Here is a 21,331-nt window from a genome sequence, read left to right on the forward strand (position 1 = left end):
CAGCACTTACTTCCCAATTTGCAGCCTCTTCTCCGCCGCCAGGTTTCAGCCCTCTGTAGAATTCCCTCTTTAGAATTCTTTTTTTAGATTTCTGCCGTGTGAGTCAGACACCAATCTGCCATATTCCTCCAAGCTTCTGGGACATTTATCATGTTCTTTGTGGGGTCTTGTTGAAGCTTGAGGTGCAGGGCTACTCCCCTGACTCTCCCCTGGAGCTGTGTGGGAGTGGGCAGTGGGATTCAGAGCAGGCAGGCTGTTGTCCCTCAGACTCCACTGGAGATCCCGACATCTCACTCTGTGTTATCCTGTGGGTGAGAGGTTAAGAATCTCAAAAAGTGCCTTTTGGCTCCCTTTTTTATGCGTCCTGTATAGTGGTCAGGCACCCCTCTTTAGAATATAATAACTATTGTCTTGGTCTTGGCTCAAACCTAGACTAAAATAATTGTATTTGAAGTCCTATTGAATTCTTATCTGAACCCTAGGAGGTACTCATCCTCCTGTTACTGCCTGAATTTTACAGATGAGGAAACTGAGGCAAAGGGGTTTATTAATGTGCTCAAGGTCACCCAGCTTTGTAGCTTTGTATCTCCTGGGAGATGTCTTATCTGGAAGCCTGGAGAGCTCCTCAGGTTGACCCAGGCTTAGGATGCAGGCCCTGTGGGTGATCTCAGATCGGGCATCAGCCTCAGGGCCCCAGGGATGGGGACAGAGCAAGCATCCCCTTCCGCTCTCTGGCCTGAATGTGGGCTGCGGCCCAGCAATCCCTGTAGGAAACTTCAGAGGAGGAGCTGGTGATACTGCTATTGGAAGGCCCTTCTCTCCTCTCTGTCTCCTGCTGTGTGCTCCGCGGATGTAAATAATTTACAATGGCAACAATTAGAGAATGTGCTCCGTGTGGGATGAACCCATTCCCTTAATGACACTGCAGGCGTATATATAGCACGGTTCAGCCGACATGCTCTCCGTGCTTCAGCCCACGTCCGCAGCTCCACGCCAACCAGAGCCCCTCACAGCAGCCGGCCAGTGACTCACGGAAGGTCACAGTCAGGTCAAGGATGGTGCTCGGAAATAGAACCAGCCTCTCTTTCACAGGCTTTTAAAACCCAGTGGCAGGATGTGCCCTTTATGAATGTTGGGAAAACAACAGTTCTGAAATGCATGGTGGTGGATATCCAGGGCTGTCTCTGGGATATGGGGATGGAGAGAGGTGGCCGTGAGCATGGGAGTTTTTATTTGAAATGTACTTATTGTCTGTTTGTTTGTTGATTTTGAAGACAGGGGGCAAGTGCTCAATCAGTCATAGTGGGGAGTGAATTGGGTTCTCCAAGTGTTAATAAAAGCAAGGAGAAGGAATCTAAAAAAATGATACAAAAGAACTTATATACAAAACAGAAATAGACCCACAGACATAGAAAACAAACTTATGCTTACCAAAGGGGAAGGGGGGTGGGATAAATTAGGAGTTTTTGATTAACATATAATACTACTATATATAAAATAGATAACCAGCAAGGACCTCCTGTATAGCACAGGGAACGGAACTACACCCAATATTTTGTAATAACCTATAAGGGAAAAGAATCTGAGAAAACTAGATATACATGTATGTGTAACTGAATCACTTTGCTGTACACCTGAAACTAACACAACATTGTAAATAAACTATACTTGAAAAACAAGATAAAAAACAAAACGAAAGGAGATGGATGAATGACCTTTTCAGGTGGTGTCACAGAGTAGAAAAGGTTCGTTTGAGCCCTGTCTTGCCCAGTGAAAATAGAATACCATCCATATGCGTAATTTTAAAGTTTTAGCAGCTACATTAAAACAATTAAAAAGAAACAGGTGAAACGAATTTTAATAATATATTGTATTTACTCCAGTACATCCAAAATAGTACTATTTCAACATGTAACCAATATAAAATATCAGTGAGATATTTTACATCCTGTTCCTCTAAGTGTTTGAGATCTGGTGGGTGTGTATTTCATACTTTCAGCACGTCTCGATTTGGACGAGCCATATTTCGAGTGCTCAATAGCCACACGTGGTCAGCAGCTCCCAACGTGGACAGCACAGCCTCCAATTCTTTTTTTTTTTGCGGTACACGGGCCTCTCACTGTCGCGGCCTCTCCCACTGCGGAGCACAGGCGCTGGACGCGCAGGCCAGCGGCCACAGCCCACGGGCCCAGGTGCTCCGCGGCATGCAGGATCCTACCGGACCGGGGCATGAACCCTTGTCTCCTGCATTGGCAGGCGGACTCCCAACCACTGCGCCACCAGGGAAGCCCCAGCCTCCGATTCTAACTCTGCCATTTGCCAGCTTTGTGATGTTGGACCAGTTACTTATCCTTTCCGGACCTTAGTGTCCCCTCCCCCTACATGTAAATGGGGACCATAACCTCTCCGTATTGCGACAAGGTCACTTGTATAAAGCAGCACATAGTAAATGCTCAGTTAATTGATCGGTGATTCCCTCCTCAAACTCACCTGCATTGCAACTAAACTGTAAGCTCCCTGCAGGAGACTGAAATACAACTTGGCCTCTGACTATATCAAAATGCAAACCGTTGCTGACCCTCTCTTTCCTTTCCTTCCACTGACATTTCTTTTTCCCTGAAGCTCTGCATTGCTCACTCCTTCACTTTCTTCAGGTCGCCTCTCAAAGGTGACCTCATCAGAACAGCTTTTCCTCAACACCTTGTATGTAAAGCAGCAGACTCACTCTCAATCCCGTCTTATCTGCTTTGGTTTTCTTTAGAGCACTGCTCATCATCACATGTACATTTACTGCTCATTTGTTTACTTCTCCCAGCCCAACAGAAAAGAAGCCCTGCTCACTGTTTAATTTCCAGCTAAACATGTTAATGGATGAATGAATGAATTTATTGAACATCTACAGTGCTTTGCCCTTGGTGGATAGCACGGAAATGAAATATACAGTGCTTTGCCCTTGGTGGATAGCACGGAAATGAAATATACAGTCCTTGCTTGATGAGGGATTCAGAGGGAGATACAGGTGCTTGAAGGCCCTACATGGGTCCTAAAATCTCACTAAAGCCTCTGCCACCTGGGTGCTACTCTGGGCACACACTCCATCACTCTGCCCTCTCCCACCCCCAAGACGTGTTGTATGGCACTTGCTCTGCTGAAATTCCCTTTTGCTCATCTCTACTCACCAAAAGCTTACATGCTATGAAGGCCCTGCTCAAATACTACCTCTTGTAAGGATCCTTTCCAGGTCTCTTGGTTGGAAACATTATCTCGGGCCTCTATTCTTCCACGGGACATTTTTCTTTGCTTATAGTATTTATGACAGCTTATTTCATACTAGAATTCCTCAGGCCTCGGTGTGACTCCTCCACAATATTTTGAATCTCTAGAGGGCAGGATCTAATTTCAGCTGGGTGGGGTGAGGGTGGGGATATAGTGGAAACTGTACCCTTAATGAGATATACATGGGTTAGATTCTTGAATACTTAGGACCTGCAAGCTTGGGAAAGTTATTTAATGTCTTCAAGTTCCAACGTGCTCATCTATTAAATGGGAGAGCCGTACCCACCTCGAGGAAGAAACCTTTGTTAACATCTAGTCTGAATTGGATGCTTTGGCTACTGCCAAGAGAACAGACATTTTTCGATCCAAGTACACAATAGGTGCTCCATAAATATCAGTCATGGGACCCTTATATTAACCCAAGTCTCTAGTACAGTTAGTGCTAATTTGGGCTTGTTTACAGAATGGGAATCACTGTGTCTGTCATGATATGACAATATTTAGGTAACATACATACTAATCCTTGCTCTTGCCCAACAAAATGTCCATTTCTATTCAAATGCGCCTCATAGAAACTTCCATGTTCATTTTTAGTGTTCTGTGGATTATTGTGATTTTCTGAGCCAACAGAGATGTATTCAGACTTCTTCTGTGAAGCACTCATGTGTACTTGCTGAGGCTGGAAGACAGGAGTCTAGCCCAGTCAGCCACTCAGGTCCTGATCTTGTAAGAAGGAGTTGGATTAGAGCAGGATTTAACTTTTGCTCCACTGACATTTTAGGTCCAATAGTCTTTGTCGTGGGGGGGGAGGGGCCATCCCGTACACTGTAGGATGTGCAGCAGCATCCCTGGCCTCTACCCGCTAGATGCCAGTAGCATCCCCTCCATTGTGACAAGCAAAGATGTCCCTTAGGTGGCAAAATGGCTGCCAGAATGAAAGCACTGGATTCCATCTTTCAAATTTCAGCAAATTCTGGGACTCGGGGCTGAGGTCTTACTCTCGGGCACACAGACACACACACACACGCTGCTGTTCCATGTCTAGCCTTGTTTCACTTTTGAAAGCTGCAGTGTTCCGAATCCTGTTTCCTTGCAAACAGTCTAACAGCCAGGCATTCTCTCCTAGGCTCCCACCCTGCACCCACTTACAGCAGAAGCCACGCAGAAGGGCTGGATGGGTGACACGCTGTGATTTCAGTGTGCTGTAGCTCCCCGCCGGGATCTCTGAACAATTGCCTCCACCCCCTGCTTGCCGCTCAGGTGGGCTCCGGCAGACAGTTTTGGCAGCAGGAGCTGTTATAGTTCTGCACTCCACATGTACGTCTTTGTTTTAGGCTCTGAACAAAACCTGAGGCCACAGCTTCTGCCAGCCCACTCCTCTGCTCACATGCCTTTTTCCTTTGCCCCTGACAGCTGGGGCCTGCAGTGCCAAGTAGATTTTTGTAGCTACTCATAATAAAATGGTGCAGTCGGACCACGGAGAGAAATCGCCAGTTGGGTCGGAAATTCACATCTCTTTTTTTTTTTTTTTTTTTTTGCGGTACGCAGGCCTCTCACTGTTGTGGCCTCTCCCGTTGTAGAGCACAAGCTCCGGACACGCAGGCTCAGCGGCCATGGCTTACGGGCCCAGCCGCTCCGCGGCACGTGGGATCTTCCCGGACTGGGGCACGAACCCGTGTCCCCTGCATTGGCAGGTGGACTCTCAACCACTGTACCACCAGGAAAGCCCTGTCTTTTTTTGATTTTCTCTCTTTCTTAGCTTGACTTTCTTCCCATTTTCAGCTGGAAGAGTAGACAAGTAAGGGATCATATTTCTTCATGTTTCTATGTGGTTTTCCACTCGACAAATTGCTTTTGTCCTCGCCATGTTTTTAAATGTTAGACATAAAAATCTGAGATCTAGACAGAGGCCATGACTGTCCAGAGTCACACAGCCAGCAGTATATAGAAACAGTCTTTTAAAGATTCTTGCCAGTTAAAGACTCACAGCCCCATGAGCAAAATGGACACAAATAAGTACAATAAAAGATAGTAAGTACTAACATACAGTTATATAAAGGAGCAACGAGAGCTGAAAGAAAGGAACAACTAACAATTTTTGAGAGGAATAGAAAAAGGAAATGACCTTTGAGGACCTGACCTCAACCGGCTACTGAAGGATAAACAGGATTTGGTGGGGCAGTGGGGACTGTAGGAGCAAAGACGCCCCCAGCAGGGACTGGGTGGACATCATCAGCATCAAGATTTATCATTATCTGTATCCTCATCATCATTGATGCCATTTATTGAGCACTTCCTAAAAATGTCAGGTGCTTCATGGGACACTTGACATAAATGGTGTCATTTCATTCTCATGCTGGTTCTGGGTGTAGGTGCTATTGTTAACTACACTTTGCAGACCAGGAAACTGAGGCCCAGAGAAGTGAAATCACTTGCCTGAAATAATACAGTTTATAATCGATGGAACCTGCATTCCCAGCTACCTTTCAATGTAGAGTAAGATAAGCTCTTCTAGACTAAGTGGGGTGGTGGACACAGACAGCACAGTGTTAAACTAGCAAGTAGAATGATGCTGTGATGATAAAAACAAAACTTGTAAATTTTCCAAGGAGCCCCCACTTAAGCTCTCCCTTAGTCTTAAGCATTTCTCCAACATGGCACCCCTGTGCTGTGCTACCACCGAAAAAAGAGGCGGGCAAGACCCCACTAGTTCCTTGGCTTTTAGTTCCCCTTCTGAGTACGAGAGAATCTCGAGGCTCAGAGTCACTGATGGGTGGATCCTCTAGTTAACATTTCCTTGGGGTGAAGGAGACAGTCCACTAAGGGTTGTAGAAGTGCATTCAAATGAACTCCATAAACTCTCCATCTGTAAGGTATTCAACCCGGATAGTCGTGATCATGATGCATCCCAAGACTTTTTGTACTCACCTGATGATGCAGAAGCAAAGCCTGTGTTCAGTTGGTGCATGTCTGTGGGAGAGGAGGAGAGAAAGGGATTCTCGTTCACCGAGTCCCTGCTGTGAGATTCAGGTTGTTTGTGACGATAGCGGGTGTGATGGATACTGTAGTTCTATCTCCAAGTTCCTTCCTGGCTGTAGGAGACTCTGTTTCTGCATTCATTCATTTCACTCTTTCAACACTTATGCCTTGAATACCTATGATGTGCCAGGTGCCAAGATACAGGCGCTTAAGCCCGTCCTCTGTTTTACGGATGAGGAAACTGCATCCCTAAGAGATTCAGCAGTTTGTACGTGTTCATGCATGTTCACAGAACACGTGAACAACAAAAGCAGGAATGCAAGCCCAGATGTCCATAGATGCCACGCTCTTAACCAGAAACTGCACTGATTTTTGTAAACCCTGACACACTCTACTGATGTAAAGGATTATGATGATGTGTTAAGAGCATTTTAAAAAATTTTCCTTTGTCTCTCTCTCTCTTCCTTTTATTTTGCTTCACCCTCCCCCCTTTCCTCTCTCCCTCTTTTGTTTCCTCTTTCTTTCTCTCTCCTTTTTATTCTTTTCTTCATAGGACTCCACAGAATGGAGCAAGAATGAGAGGAAAAAGGCCGGCAGAAAAGCATGAACTGGAGGTTTGTTGAGCTCCTCTACTTCCTGTTTGTATGGGGCCGTATCTCAGTGCAGCCCTCCCACCAGGAACCAGCTGGGACAGACCAACATGTCTCCAAGGAATTTGATTGGCTTATTTCAGACAGGGGGCCTTTCCACCACTCCAGGAGCTACCTATCCTTTGTGGAAAGACACCGTCAAGGATTTACAACCAGATATAAAATATACAGGTAAGAGCTGGGCTAAGCTTGCCTTTGCTTTTCATTCACTGAGTGCTTTTGGGGGTCACACATTGGCATGGGCCTTGCTGTATGGAGGAGTGTCTGAGACAAGGCTGTTATGTACTTTTTCATTATTAATTTATCTATTGATTCATTTATTCATCTATTTAATTTGTTACACTGTGCAAGAGATTAGCAATGGTGAGTGAGAATAGCTAATATTTTTTGAGTACTTACTACTGTGTGCTGGGCATGGTGCTTAGTACTTTGTACACTATCTCATTAAACCTTACAATAACATCAGAGATAGCATCTATTTGTTTTCTCCACTTTATAGAAGGGGTAACTGGGCTTCTGCTAGGTGAAATAACTTGTCCAAAGTCACACAGTCTGTGAGTGGTGGGACTGGGCTTCTGCTAGGTGAAATAACTTGTCCAAAGTCACACAGTCTGTGAGTGGTGGGACCCTGGTTTATCTGCATCCATAGTCACAGACAGTATTTTTAGTCAGTTGCATCAGGTGTAGGCTGTGTTGTTTTGCAGACGCTAGTAATATAGCAAATATCCTACCCAGACATATTCACACATTTGGAAACAAGTAGGGACACTTAATGAATGCCTCTTTCTTGAGCAAGTCTGAACTGGTCTTTGGCCTTTTGGAATCCTACTCATCCCAAAAGGACTTAACCCCAAATTCTTCCTCTTTGAGAGTCTAAGAAACCATCTTGGACTCTCCCCACTCCACCTGATCACCTTTCTTTGATATTTCCACGGCTCTCTACACTTACACCTCTTTAGTTGTCAACCATTTGGAGAAATACCATTCTTGTATTTCTCTTTCACCTTACTGGAAACTCTATGAGGCCAGGACTTATATATAATTCATTTCTGGATCCCCAGAGTGATTTTTGTTCTGCCTTGTACCATAAGGACACAAAAAATGTGGACTTAAATAAATTGGAGAATGCAAAAAACTCTCTAGAGCTCTCTCTAAGACAGCTTAAGCTTTGTCTTAAGGTCAAGGAACACTTCTGGGCCAATTGAAATAGGAGACGAGGAAGCATGGTGGAGGAAAAAGTCCTAACCTGCAGCTAGGAAGCCGTGAATTCAGGTCTTACATCTTCTGTATATTTGACATGAAAATGCGCATATCTCCTTTGCACGTTGTGTGGCATTGTGGACTAGGGATGGATGATTCATGAATTTGCTACCAGCTGCAGATGCCTGTGATTCTGTGCTGAATAGTCAAATCCGAGTTTGAAAGTTGGCCCTTATACAAAAGAAAGTTTGCATCTGCTTCTGTGTTCATATTTCACCTATGCTTTTCCTTGGATTCCACTGCTAAAACGAAAGTTTGCAGTCATCCAACAAGCTGATTTCTAAGATCCTTTCTAGCTCTAAAATTAAATATAAGATTTAACCAAGGTCACATGGTTAATTAAATGATGGAGTTTAATCCAGAAGTCAGGCCCCTGGTCATCTAGTTATTCCTTCCTTCCTTTATTTAATCCTCAAATAATTATTAAGCACCAGCTAGAGGCCCAGCACTGTGTTTAAGGCAGATGACACAATGGCGAGTAAAACAAACATGGTCCTTGTTCTCATAGCAGTACATTAATTAAACACACACACACACACACACACACACACAGAGTATAAGTGCTACAAAAGAGAAAGTGCAGGATAGGCGTAATTGGAAGATCATAAACATTGATTTGGGACCTGTTGTGTGAAAGATTAGGTGGGGCTCCTGTTGTAATCTTCACCTGGACACACATGCAAATAGGTACCCAGAGGTGTGCGTGCTCATCTAGGCCAGGTTCAGACCAGAGCAAAAGCCAACAAGGATGTGCTCTCCAGGGCTGCTGTCAATTGACGTTTTCTCTTCACTACTTTGTTGAAACACTAAAGCATGTCCGCAGGTGATTCGAAGTGTGTCTTCCTGTGTGCTAACATGGACATAGCACATTAGAAACTTGACATTTGCATCATGAAAGAAAGGCTTTACTACCACCATGTGCCGTATTATCTGAGGCTACAGAGCCAGCCTTTCTGAAATGTCCTAGGCCTCAAGCTTTGGCCAGTCCCCCCAACCCTAGAATCCAGGCTAGAGCCCAGGGTGACCTGGGAGCTTCAGAAACTGGGAAGAAGTCTGCTCTCCTCACTTAAGTGGGTTAAGGCCATCTCTGTCCTCATTCATATGCAGGCAGAGGCTGGCTTCAGCTCATAGAGTCGTGGTGGGGAGTTTGTGCCACTGGCAATGATGAGAACCTTTCAAATTAAATCCCAGCAGAAGTCCTCTCTCCTGTTGCTTCCCATGCTGAGCAATAAACTGTGCACAAACAGTCGTCTGGGTGCACGAGGTTCGTGCTCTGTCACTCCTAAGTCTGAGCTGATGTGTGGAGTCTGGGGGAGTTTTCTGAACTTGAATCTGCCTGGGTACAGGGACAGCATCCTTGATCCTGGAGGCAGAGAACCAGGGTCCTGGCTCAATCCGCCCACCTCCCCGCTGTGTGATTTAGGCCAAGTAGTGGGACTTCTCTGAGCTCCTGTTTTCTCATCTGTGGAAGGGGAATGTTCGCTAAGATGGTCTCCAAGGTCCTTCCCTTCTCTGAAAGTCTATGATTCCATGAAATATTGTCATTTGGAAATACAGCATGCGACATCAGAGAGGACTCTGGACTTCGAGTCTGCAGACTCAGGTGTTTATTTTGGAGCTGCTTACTAGCTTCCTTATCCTGGGCAAATGTATTCATGCATCATTCACTCAAGCGTACATCCAGTGCTTTAGAATTTAACACCAATCATGTACTGTAAGCTGTGCTATGATTCGGTAATATAGAGATGACCAAAAGAAAACAACAAAGCTCGCACACATATACACACACACACCCCACACCCTGCAAGGTCTATCCCCTCTTTCACCAAGCTCAGAGGTGGGGTGGAAGATGGAGGGAAAAAAGAGTGAATAAGCAAACAATTATTCCGCAGAGAGGTATGAATAAGTAACCGCTCAGATACTCAATATTCTCTTCTCTAGAAAGGGACAGTGATGTCTGTCCTACCTACAAGGTCAAATGAGATTAACGTGGTGTGAGATGCTTTGTAAAATTTAAATTTTCTTATATCTGGAAAATTTTTTTCATTAAGGTTCGAAATCATCATTCTAATAAAATCATTTAGTTTCACTTTCTGGTAAGCCCATACATACATTAGTCGTTAAATAGTCTGTGAGGGAAATACTAGTATTGTCCATATTACGAATGAGAAAACTCAGGCATCAAGAGGTGAAGGAGATTGTCCACATCACACGTCTGGGATGTGGCAGAGCTAGGAATAAAAGCAGGCCTCTGCGATTCCACAATGTGAGCCCTTAACTCTATGTTGTCATAACCCTCTCTTAGTTCTTAGTTACCTAGTGTATGACCAAATACCCAGAGACTTCCGCTGACCATGGACAAGTTGCAACCTCTCTGTGACTTAGTTTTCTCATCTGTAAAATGGAGATAATATTAAATGCCTTGTGTAGCTGTGGCAAGAAATAGTTTAGCTATCAGTCATGGAGAGCTTGGAATTTTGCAGGAGCTGTTCCCTCCTTGACCTCAGACAGCTGATGCTATTGCTAGAAATGATTTCTTTTCTTCTCGTGGTATTTTAAAAGTCAGTTTGGTCCAAAGGGTGTTTCCTGTGTTCCCGCTGCCTTTCTGTGTTTTATTTTTCTGTTTCTCTTTTCCTGACTTTGAGATCAGTAGTTGCCATAAATTTGGCAGTTATTTCAGAGGTGGATTTAAAAGGAGGATTGTGGTACCCTTTGTAAGCTTTGGTTTTGGAGAGTCAGGGCGGGGGGGGGCGGTCACTGATAATGGTGGTCACTATGCCACAAGATGTGGTTTCATATTGAGTGGTTTTCCCTACTGGTTTCAGAGCAAGTGGTTTGTGGCTTATGGTGCACCTTCCTTTGAGCCTTAAATAAGTACCTAAAAGTTGACTGTAAATCAAATCTTGGTAAACCAGGTCTGATTGCCTAACCATCTTGCACATTTATCACAGTTGCATAAATCTTTGTTCTAATCCACCATCTTGATGGTTCCTTCGTGTGTTTCACAAAAATATCTTTTGTAGGTTTTGTGGCAAAGATACTTCGCTAAATGAATGGGGCTAGGTGGATGATTCTGCTGAAATGAATGAGATGTGGCCCTTGTCCAGAAATCATTCAGGAGTATATATTGCAAATGCTGGAGAGGGTGTGGAGAAAAGGGACCCCTCTTGCACTGTTGGGGCGAATGTAAATTGATACAGCCACTATGGAGAACAGTATTGAGTTTCCTTAAAAAACTAAAAACAGAACTACCATATGACTCAGCAGTCCCACTACTGGGCATATACCCTGAGAAAACCATAATTCAAAAAGAGTCATGTACCGAAATGTTCATTGCAGCACTATTTACAATAGCCAGGACATGGAAGCAACCTAAGTGTCCATCGACAGATGAATGGATAAAGAAGACGTGGCACATATATACAATGGAATATTACTCAGCCATGAAAAGAAACAAAATTAAGTTATTTGTAGTGAGGTGGATGGACCTAGAGTATGTCATACAGAGTGAAGTAAGTCAGAAAGAGAAAAACAAATACCATATGCTAACACATATATATGGAATCCAAAAAAAAAACAAAGGGTCTGAAGAACCTAGGGTCAGGACAGGAATAAAGACACAGATGTAGAGAATGGACTTGAGGACACGGGGAGGGGGAAAGGTAAGCTGGGACGAAGTGAGAGAGTAACATTGTCATACATATACTACCAAATGTAAAATAGATAGCTAGTGGGAAGCAGCCGCATAGCACAGGGAGATCAGCTCAGTGCTTTGTGACCACCTAGAGGGGTGGGATAGAGAGGGTGGGAGGGAGACGCAAGAGGGAGGGGATATGGGGATATATGTATACGTATAACTGATTCACTTTGTTATACAGCGGCAACTAACACAACAATGTAAAGCAATTATACTCCAATAAAGATGTTAAAAATAATTAATTTAAAAAAAAGAGTGTATATTGGGTGCTTAGGTTTGTCAGATGCTGTGCACTGGGGAATTGATGATATATAAGGTAGACAGGTCCCTGCTTCGAGGAGCTTACAGACATGGGGTGGTGAGGGTGAAGTCCACCACTGCACCATTCAGGATGCTGTGGTTGAACTTGAAAGGAGACCCCCCCAACCTCTGGATTCCAGATAGAATCTTGATATCACATGGTGCAAGGGTTGTATTTCTATTAGTGTGGCTCAAATTAGTCTAAATCAGCATTTCTTAAAGTATCTCACATGGAGCTGGAGTTAATGCAATGTTAAAAGGCATTTCTAGAAAAAAATATCCCGTAGTCAAATAATAATAGTAAAAACAGTAATAAGGATAAGTCAGTTGGTAAGGTTGAAAGATTACCAAGCGTCTAGCGTGGACACACAGTGTCTAAATTACTGCAGCAGATTGGTCCTTATAATAATCCTGTGCTTAGGTATTGTTATCATCACCATTTGCATAACTTGCCCAAGGAAAGAGAGCTACTTCATGGTAGAGTAGAATGTATCATAAACGAGCAGATTCCAGAGTCTGCATGTTTAACCATGCTATATTGCCTCCCAAATGACATACATAAATTTGTTTGGAAAACCAAGCAAAGTTATACAGGCTTCCTTACCGCAGGGCTTTTCAAGGTCTTTCCTAGACTGTTTAACAATGTTTAAGCAAACCTCTTTGACCCTACAACCTCTTTTTCTCAGAGAGATCGGAATTCAGGTGAGCAGGCTTCAGGAGGCACTGGCTCTACCTGGCTTTGGCAGCTTGAGTTGCTTCTTTGGATGCCAGCCTGTGTCAAAGCGATCTGAAAAGACACCGCTTCCACTTGGGGAGCTGGCCCCTGGCTGAGGAAGCCACCCTACCTGTTGGGATTTTGCTTGGAACACCTTGATCTAAATCTACTTCCTGGTTTATAATTCAAAGAAATGGAATTAACAGCTTCCGTTTTCCTATCACCAGTAATAATCTTATCTTTTTTTCCTCCTCCTCATTTCTTAAATTTCTGCACTACTATTTCTTATTCCTAAATTTGGCATTTCACCCTGTGGGTATGGGGATGAAAACTTCAACAGAGGCCAGAGCCACAGTTACAGAGGAAGGTGAAACCTTGGTTTAATATGCAAAGAAGTGGCTGTACATCAGAATCACCTGCAAAGCTTTTAAAAAATTCCGATGCCTGGGTCCTTCCTCAGATATTTGGATTTGTAATTGGTCTAGGATAGACATGAGAACCACCAACCTAGGGGTGATTTTGCTTCCTAATGGGACATGTAGAAATGTCAGGGGGGCATTTTTGGTTGTCACAGTTGGTTGTGGGGAGATGGTTTGCTACTGGCATCTGGTGGGTAGAAGCCAGGGATCAGGGATACAGCTGAACACCCTACAATGCAGAGACAGCCCTCTGCAGCAAAGAATTATCTGGCTCACAATGCCAGTAGCATAGAGGTTGAGCACCTTTGCTCTAAAGCAAGGATTTTAGGAAAAAAGGAAAAGGGATGGTGGGAAGGATATTAGAAAAAATGGTTTTAGATTTTGGTCATCATGAGTTTGAGTTGGAATGAAGTATAGGTGCCAGTGCAGTGCTGGGTTCCCCAAAAAAATCTGGCTGTAGACCAAAGGGGAAGGGATTTTCCATGTTTTTAGATATGCCCTCAGATCAGGGTGGCAGTTGATGCATTAAGGAAGGTGAATTGATTTTTGCTTCCTGCTGCAGAGAAGTAGCATTTAAGGGAAACTAGTTTTCTACCCCAGAAGTAACCAGCCTCCATTCCTCCAGGAGTTCTGGGAGATTTGGTGAGTTTCTCATCTGACTGTGGTATTCTATAGGAGGTAAGATGTTTAGGCACCCACTGTTAGGTTCAGATACACATAAAAAAACAGTCATAAAAAACCTGAGTCATAAAAAACCAGCTTGGGCAAAGTGCATTAAGGGATACTTTTTTTTTTCTCTTTAAGTGGGCTCAAAAGAAGATGAGACTGGGACGGTGTCCCACGTTTGTCATTGTCAATTTCAGCCACTTAGAGGTTGGCATCACTAACCAACCTCTGAGAATCAATACCCTGTGCCCTTGCCCCTACCTTATCCCTCATTCAATCCAAATTTTGGATCAAGCTCTCCCTGAATAGAGAGGGATGGGGAGGGATAGTCAGCAAACATCTCCCGGGCCACTTGGCATCAATTCAGAGATAATCTTCTGTGTTGATTATTTAAAATTGATCTTCCACTTCTAAGCCCAATAGCTTTATTGCTACCAAATTGGTACCTTTGCAGTACTTTACCTCTCTGCTCCCATTCCATTACCAAACTGACTTCTGTGAGCTGCTAAAGCTTAGTTTGCTGCAATCTCTGCAGAGCAATTGTTCAGCTTTAGTCAGGAGCCATGTCTGAAAATGGACTGGCTTTTGCACACCTCCCTCCAAAGGACAGACTGACACGGGGTCTTAAAACTGACATAATAAGATATGGTGATTGTTATGACTGGGGAAATTAAGAGGAGAATGAAGACAAGCCCTTGGAGCTTCAGACTCTATGCCCCAAATCTTGGCTAAGGAAGAAAGAAAGGGATCCAATCTGTGATCTGGAGCACGTGCCACTCATTCATTCATTTGAAAAATGTTTACTGATCTCCGAATTCCTACGGACCAGTCTCTACGACAGTTCCCTGGAGATAGGGAGAGGAAAGACTGGATCCCTGACCTCAAGGAATTCAAAGTGTCTTGGGGAAAACTGACTGATGGGCAGATAACCACAATGCCATAGGCTCAGTTCGCTGATTGATCAGTACGCTGGCTGGGTGCAGTGTTTGTGGTGGGAATGGGAACTACCCTTGGCATTGGGATCATGAATGTGGGGAACGATGGGGGGGAAAGACAAATCTAGGGAGGCATCCTAGAGGAAGGGGTATTTGACTCAGTCTTCAAGGAGGATTAGGATTGTTTTTTCTTTAGTTTTTAATTTATAATTATTTATTTATTTTTACATCTTTATTGAAGTATAATTGCTTAACAATGGTGTGTTAGTTTCTGCTTTATAACAAACTGAATCAGTTATACATATACATCTGTTCCCATATCCCCTCCCTCTTGCGTCTCCCTCCCACCCTCCCTATCCCACCCCTCCAGGCAGTCACAAAGCACTGAGCTGATCTCCCTGTGCTATGCGGCTGCTTCCCACTAGCTATCTACCTTACGTTTGGTAGTGTATATATGTCAATGCCTCTCTTTCAATTTGTCACAGCTTACCCTTCCCCCTCCCCATATCCTCAAGTCCATTCTCTAGTAGGTCTGTGTCTTTATTCCTGTCTTACCCCTAGGTTCTTCGTGACATTTTTTTTCTTCTTAAATTCCATATATATGTGTTAGCATACGGTATTTCTCTTTCTCCTTCTGACTTACTTCACTCTGTATGACAGACTCTAGGTCTATCCACCTCATTACAAATAGCTCAATTTCATTTCTTTTTATGGCTGAGTAATATTCCTTTGTATATATGAGCCACATCTTCTTTATCCATTCATCTGATGATGGACACTTAGGTTGTTTCCATCTCCGGGCTATTGTAAATAGGGCTGCTATGAACATTTTGGTACATGACTCTTTTTGAATTATGGTTTTCTCAGGGTATATGCCCAGTAGTGGGATTGATGGGTCATATGGTAGTTCTATTTGTAGTTTTTTAAGGAACCTCCATACTGTTCTCCATAGTGGCTGTACCAATTCACATTCCCACCAGCAGTGCAAGAGTGTTCCGTTTTTTCCACACCCTCTCCAGCATTTATTGTTTCTAGATTTTTTGATGATGGCCATTCTGACTGGTGTGAGATGATATCTCATTATAGTTTTGATTTGCATTTCTCTGATGATTAAAGATGTTGAGCATTCTTTCATGTGTTTGTTGGCAGTCTGTATATCTTCTGTGGAGAAATGTCTATTTAGGTCTTCTGCCCATTTTTGGATTGGGTTTTTTTTTGTTATTGAGCTGCATGAGCTGCTTGTAAATTTTGGAGCTTAATCCTTTGTCAGTTGCTTCATTTGCAAATATTTTCTCCCATTCTGAGGGTTGTCTTTTGGTCTTGTTTATGGTTTCCTTTGCTGTGCAAAAACTTTTGAGTTTCTTTAGGTCCCATGTGATTATTTTTGTCTTTACTTCCATTTCTCTAGGAGGTGGGTCAAAAAGGATCTTGCTGTGATTTATGTCATAGAGTGTTCTGCCTATATTTTCCTCTAAGAGTTTGATAGTTTCTGGCCTTACATTTAGGTCTTTAATCCATTTTGAGCTTATTTTTGTGTATGGTGTTAGGGAGTGATCTAATCTCATACTTCTACATGTCCCTGTCCAGTTTTCCCAGCACCACTTATTGAAGAGGCTGTCCTTTCTCCACTGTACATTCCTGCCTCCTTTATCAAAGATAAGGTGACCATATGTGCGTGGGTTTATCTCTGGGCTTTCTATCCTGTTCCATTGATCTATCTTTCTGTTTTTATGCCAGTACCATACTGTCTTGATTACTGTAGCTTTGTAGTATAGTCTGAAGTCAGGGAGCCTGATTCCTCCAGCTCCATTTTTCGATCTCAAGATTGCTTTGGCTATTCGGGGTCTTTTGTGTTTCCATACAAATTGTGAAATTTTTTGTTCTAATTCTGTGAAAAATGCCAGTGGTAGTTTGGTAGAGATTGCATTGAATCTGTAGATTGCTTTGGGTAGTAGAGTCATTTTCACAATGTTGATACTTCCAGTCCAAGAACATGGTATATCTCTCCATCTATTTGTATCATCTTTAATTTCTTTCATCAGTGTCTTATAATTTTCTGTATACAGGTCTTTTGTCTCCTTAGGTAGATTTATTCCTAGATATTTTATTCTTTTTATTGCAATGGTAAATGGGAGTGTTTTCTTGATTTCACTTTCAGATTTTTCATCTTTAGTATACAGGAATGCCAGAGATTTCTGTGCATTAATTTTGTATCCTGCTACTTTACCAAATTCATTGCTTAGCTCTAGTAGTTTTCTGGTAGCATCTTTAGGATTCTCTATGTATAGTATCATGTCATCTGCAAACAGTGACAGCTTTACTTCTTCTTTTCTGATTTGGATTCCTTTTATTTCCTTTTCTTCTCTGATGGCTGTGGCTAAAACTTCCAAAACTATGTTGAATAAGAGTGGTGAGAGTGGGCAACCTTGTCTTATTCCTGATCTTAGTGGAAATGGTTTCAGTTTTTCACCATTGAGGACGATGTTGGCTGTGGGTTTGTCATATATGGCCTTTATTATGTTGAGGAAATTTCCCTCTATGCCTACTTTCTGCAGGGTTTTTATCATAAATGGGTGTTGAATTTTGTTGAAAGCTTTTTCTGCATCTATTGAGATGATCATATGGTTTTTCTCCTTCAATTTGTTAATATGGTATATCACGTTGATTGATTTGCGTATATTGAAGAATCCTTGCATTCCTGGAATAAACCCCACTTGATCATCCTTTTAATGTGCTGTTGGATTCTGTTTGCTAGTATTTTGTTGAGGATTTTTGCATCTATGTTCATCAGTGATATTAGCCTGTAGTTTTCTTTCTCTGTGACATCCTTGTCTGGTTTTGGTATCAAGGTGATGGTGGCCTCGTAGAATGAGTTTGGGAGTGTTCCTCCCTCTGCTATATTTTGGAAGAGTTTCAGAAGGATAGGTGTTAGCTCTTCTCTAAATGTTTGATAGAATTCGCCTGTGAAGCCATCTGGTCCTGGGCTTTTGTTTGTTGGAAGATTTTTATCACAGTTTCAATTTCAGTGCTTGTGATTGGTCTGTTCATATTTTCTGTTTCTTCCTGATTCAGTCTTGGCAGGTTGTGCATTTCTAAGAATTTGTCCATTTCTTCCAGGTTGTCCATTTTATTGGCATAGAGTTGCTTGTAGTAATCTCTCATGATCTTTTGTATTTCTGCAGTGTCCATTGTTAGTTCTCCTTTTTCATTTCTAATTCTATTGATTTCAGTCTTCTCCCTTTTTTTCTTCATGAGTGTGGCTAATGGTTTATCAATTTTGTTTATCTTCTCAAAGAACCAGCTTTTTTTATTGATCTTTGCTATCGTTTCCTTCATTTCTTTTTCATTTATTTCTGATCTGATTTTTATGTTTTCTTTCCTTCTGCTAACTTTGGGGTGTTTTTGTTCTTCTTTCTCTAATTGCTTTAGGTGCAAGGTTAGGTTGTTTATTCAAGAGGTTTCCTGTTTCTTAAGGTGCGATTGTATTGCTATAAACTTCCCTCTTAGAACTGCTTTTGCTTCATCCCATAGGTTTTGGGTCGTCGTGTCTCCACTGTCATTTGTTTCTAGGTATTTTTTTATTTCCTCTTTGATTTCTTCAGTGATCACTTCGTTATTAAGTAGTGTATTGTTTAGCCTCCATGTGTTTGTATTTTTTACAGATCTTTTCCTGTAATTGATATCTAGTCTCATAGCGTTGTGGTCAGAAAAGATACTTGATACAATTTCAATTTTCTTAAATTTACCAAGGCTTGATTTGTGACCCAAGATATGATCTATCCTGGAGACTGTTCCGTGAGCACTTGAGAAAAATGTGTATTCTGTTGTTTTTGGATGGAATGTCCTTTAAATATCAATTCAGTCCATCTTGTTTAATGTGTCATTTAAAGCTTGTGTTTCCTTATTTATTTTTATTTTGGATGATCTGTCCATTGGTGAAAGTGGGGTGTTAAAGTCCCCTACCATGAATGTGTTACTGTCGATTTCCCCTTTTCTGGCTGTTAGTATTTGCCTTATGTATTGAGGTGCTCCTATGTTGGGTGCATAAATATTTACAATTGTTATATCTTCTTCTTGGATCGACCCCTTGATCATTATGTAGTATCCTTCTTTGTCTCTTCTAATAGTCTTTATTTTAAAGTCTATTTTGTCTGATATGAGAATTGCTACTCCAGCTTTCTTTTGGTTTCCATTTGCATGGAATATCTTTTTCCATCCCCTTACTTTCAGTCTGTATGTGTCTCTAGGTCTGAAGTGGGTCTCTTGTAGACAGCATATATATGGGTCTTGTTTTTGTATCCATTCAGGCAATCTGTGTTTTTTGGTGGGAGCATTTAGTCCATTTACATTTAAGGTAGTTATCGATATGTATGTTGCTATTCCCATTTTCTTAATTGTTTTGGGTTCATTATTGTAGGTCTTTTCCTTCTGTTTTGTTTCTTTCCTAGAGAAGTTTCTTTAGCATTTGTTGTAAAGCTGGTTTGGTGGTGCTGAACTCTCTCAGCCTTTGCTGGTCTGTAAAGGTTTTAATTTCTCCATCAAATCTGAATGAGATCCTTGCTGGGTAGAGTAATCTTGGTTGCAGTTTTTTCTCCTTCATCACTTTAACAGTCCCTTCTGGCTTGCAGAGTTTCTGCTGAAAGATCAGCTGTTCACCTTATGGGGATTCCCTTGTGTGTTATTTGTTGTTTTTCCCTTGCTGCTTTTAATATGTTTTCTTTGTATTTAATTTTTGACAGTTTGATTAATATGTGTCTTGGCATATTTGTCCTTGGTTTTATCCTGTATGGGACTCTCTGTGCCTCCTGGACTTGATTAACTATTTCCTTTCCCATATTAGGGAAGTTTTCAACTATAATCTCTTCAAATATTTTCTCAGTCCTTTTCTTTTTCTCTTCTTCTTCTGGAACCCCTATAATTTGAATGTTGGTGCGTTTAATGTTGTCCCAGAGGTCTCTGAGACTGTCCTCAGTTCTTTTCATTCTTTTTTCTTTCTTCTGCTCTGCAGTAGTTATTTCCACTATTTTATCTTCCATGTCACTTATCCGTTCTTCTGCCTCAGTTATTCTGCTATTGATCCCATCTAGAGTATTTTTAATTTCATTTATTGTGTTTCTAATCATTGCTTGATTCATCTTTAGTTCTTCTAGGTCCTTGTTAACTGTTTCTTGCATTTTGTCTATTCTATTTCCAAGATTTTGGATCATCTTTACTATCATTATTAATTCTTTTTCAGGTAGACTGCCTATTTCCTCTTCATTTGTTAGGTCTGGTGGGTTTTTATCTTGCTGCTTCTCCTGCTGTGTGTTTTTCTGTCTTCTCATTTTGCTTATCTTACTGTGTTTGGGGTCTCCTTTTTTGCAGGCTGCAGGTTCGTAGTTCCCGTTGTTTTCTGTGTCTGTCCCCAGTGGCTAAGGTTGGTTCAGTGGGTTGTGTAGGCTTCCTGGTGGAGGGGACTCGTGCCTGTGTTCTGGTGGATGAGGCTGGATCTTGTCTTTCTGGTGGCAGGTCTACGGCTGGTGGTGTGTTTTGGGGTGTCTGTGTACTTTTTATGATTTTAGGCCACCTCTCTGCTAATGGGTGGCATTGTGTTCCTGTCTTGCTAGTTGTTTGGCATAGGGTGTCCAGCACTATAGCTTGCTGGTCGTTGAGTGAAGCTGGGTGCTGGTGTTGAGATGGAGATCTCTGGAAGATTTTCGCCGTTTGATATTATGTGGAGCTGGGAGGTCTCTTGTGGACCAGTGTCCTGAGGTTGGCTCTCCCACCTCAGAGGCACAGCACTGACTCCTGATTCCTCAATTTGGGATGATTCGTTGTCTATGCATGTATTCCACAGATGCAGGGTACATCAAGTTGATTGTGGATCTTTAATCCGCTGCTTCTGAGGCTGCTGGGAGAGATTTCCCTTTCTCTTCTTTGTTCTCACAGCTCCCGGGTCTCAGCTTCAGATTTGGCTCAGCCTCTGCGTGTAGGTCGCTGGAGGGCGTCTGTTCTTCGCTCAGACAGGACGGGGTTAAAGGAGCAGCTGAGTCGGGCGCTCTGGCTCACTCAGGCCGGGGAGAGGGAGGGGCAAGGAGGCGGGGCGAGCTTGCGGCGGCAGAGGCCTGCGTGACGTTGCACCAGCCCGAGGCGCGTCGTACGCTCTTCCGGGGAAGACGTCCCTGGATCCCGGGGCCCCGGCAGTGATGTGCTGCACAGGCTCCCCGGAAGGGGGGCGTGGACGGTGACCTGCGTTCGCACACAGGCCTCTTGGCGGCGGCAGCAGCCTCTCCAGCGTCCCAAGCCCGTCTCTGGGGTCCGCGCTTTCAGCCGCGCTCGCGCCGGTCTCTGGAGCTCCTTTAAGCAGCGCTCTTAATCCCCTCTCCTCGCGCACCAGGAAAACAAAGAGGCAAGAAAAAGTCTCTTGCCTCTTCGGCAGGTCCAGACTTTCTCCC

The 21,331-nt window shown here is 42.9% G+C and overlaps 1 protein-coding gene across 1 annotated transcript in view; it reads left to right on the forward strand.

Moving 5' to 3' along the window:
• Nucleotides 1-6,858: 6,858 nt before the first annotated feature.
• Nucleotides 6,859-21,331, forward strand: part of BRINP1 (BMP/retinoic acid inducible neural specific 1) — a gene marked incomplete at both ends in the record, with an annotated part of 136,986 nt that continues 122,513 nt past the window's right edge. Inside the window, one exon of the mRNA XM_081237717.1 lies at nt 6,859-7,076. Within this exon, the coding sequence (XP_081093843.1) occupies nt 6,859-7,076 (218 nt within the window). The remainder of the gene's footprint in view (nt 7,077-21,331) is intronic.

This window comes from Mesoplodon bidens, assembly GCF_964165515.1.
Source record: "Mesoplodon bidens genome assembly, chromosome: 6".
NCBI classification, from domain to species: Eukaryota; Metazoa; Chordata; class Mammalia; order Artiodactyla; family Ziphiidae; genus Mesoplodon; species Mesoplodon bidens.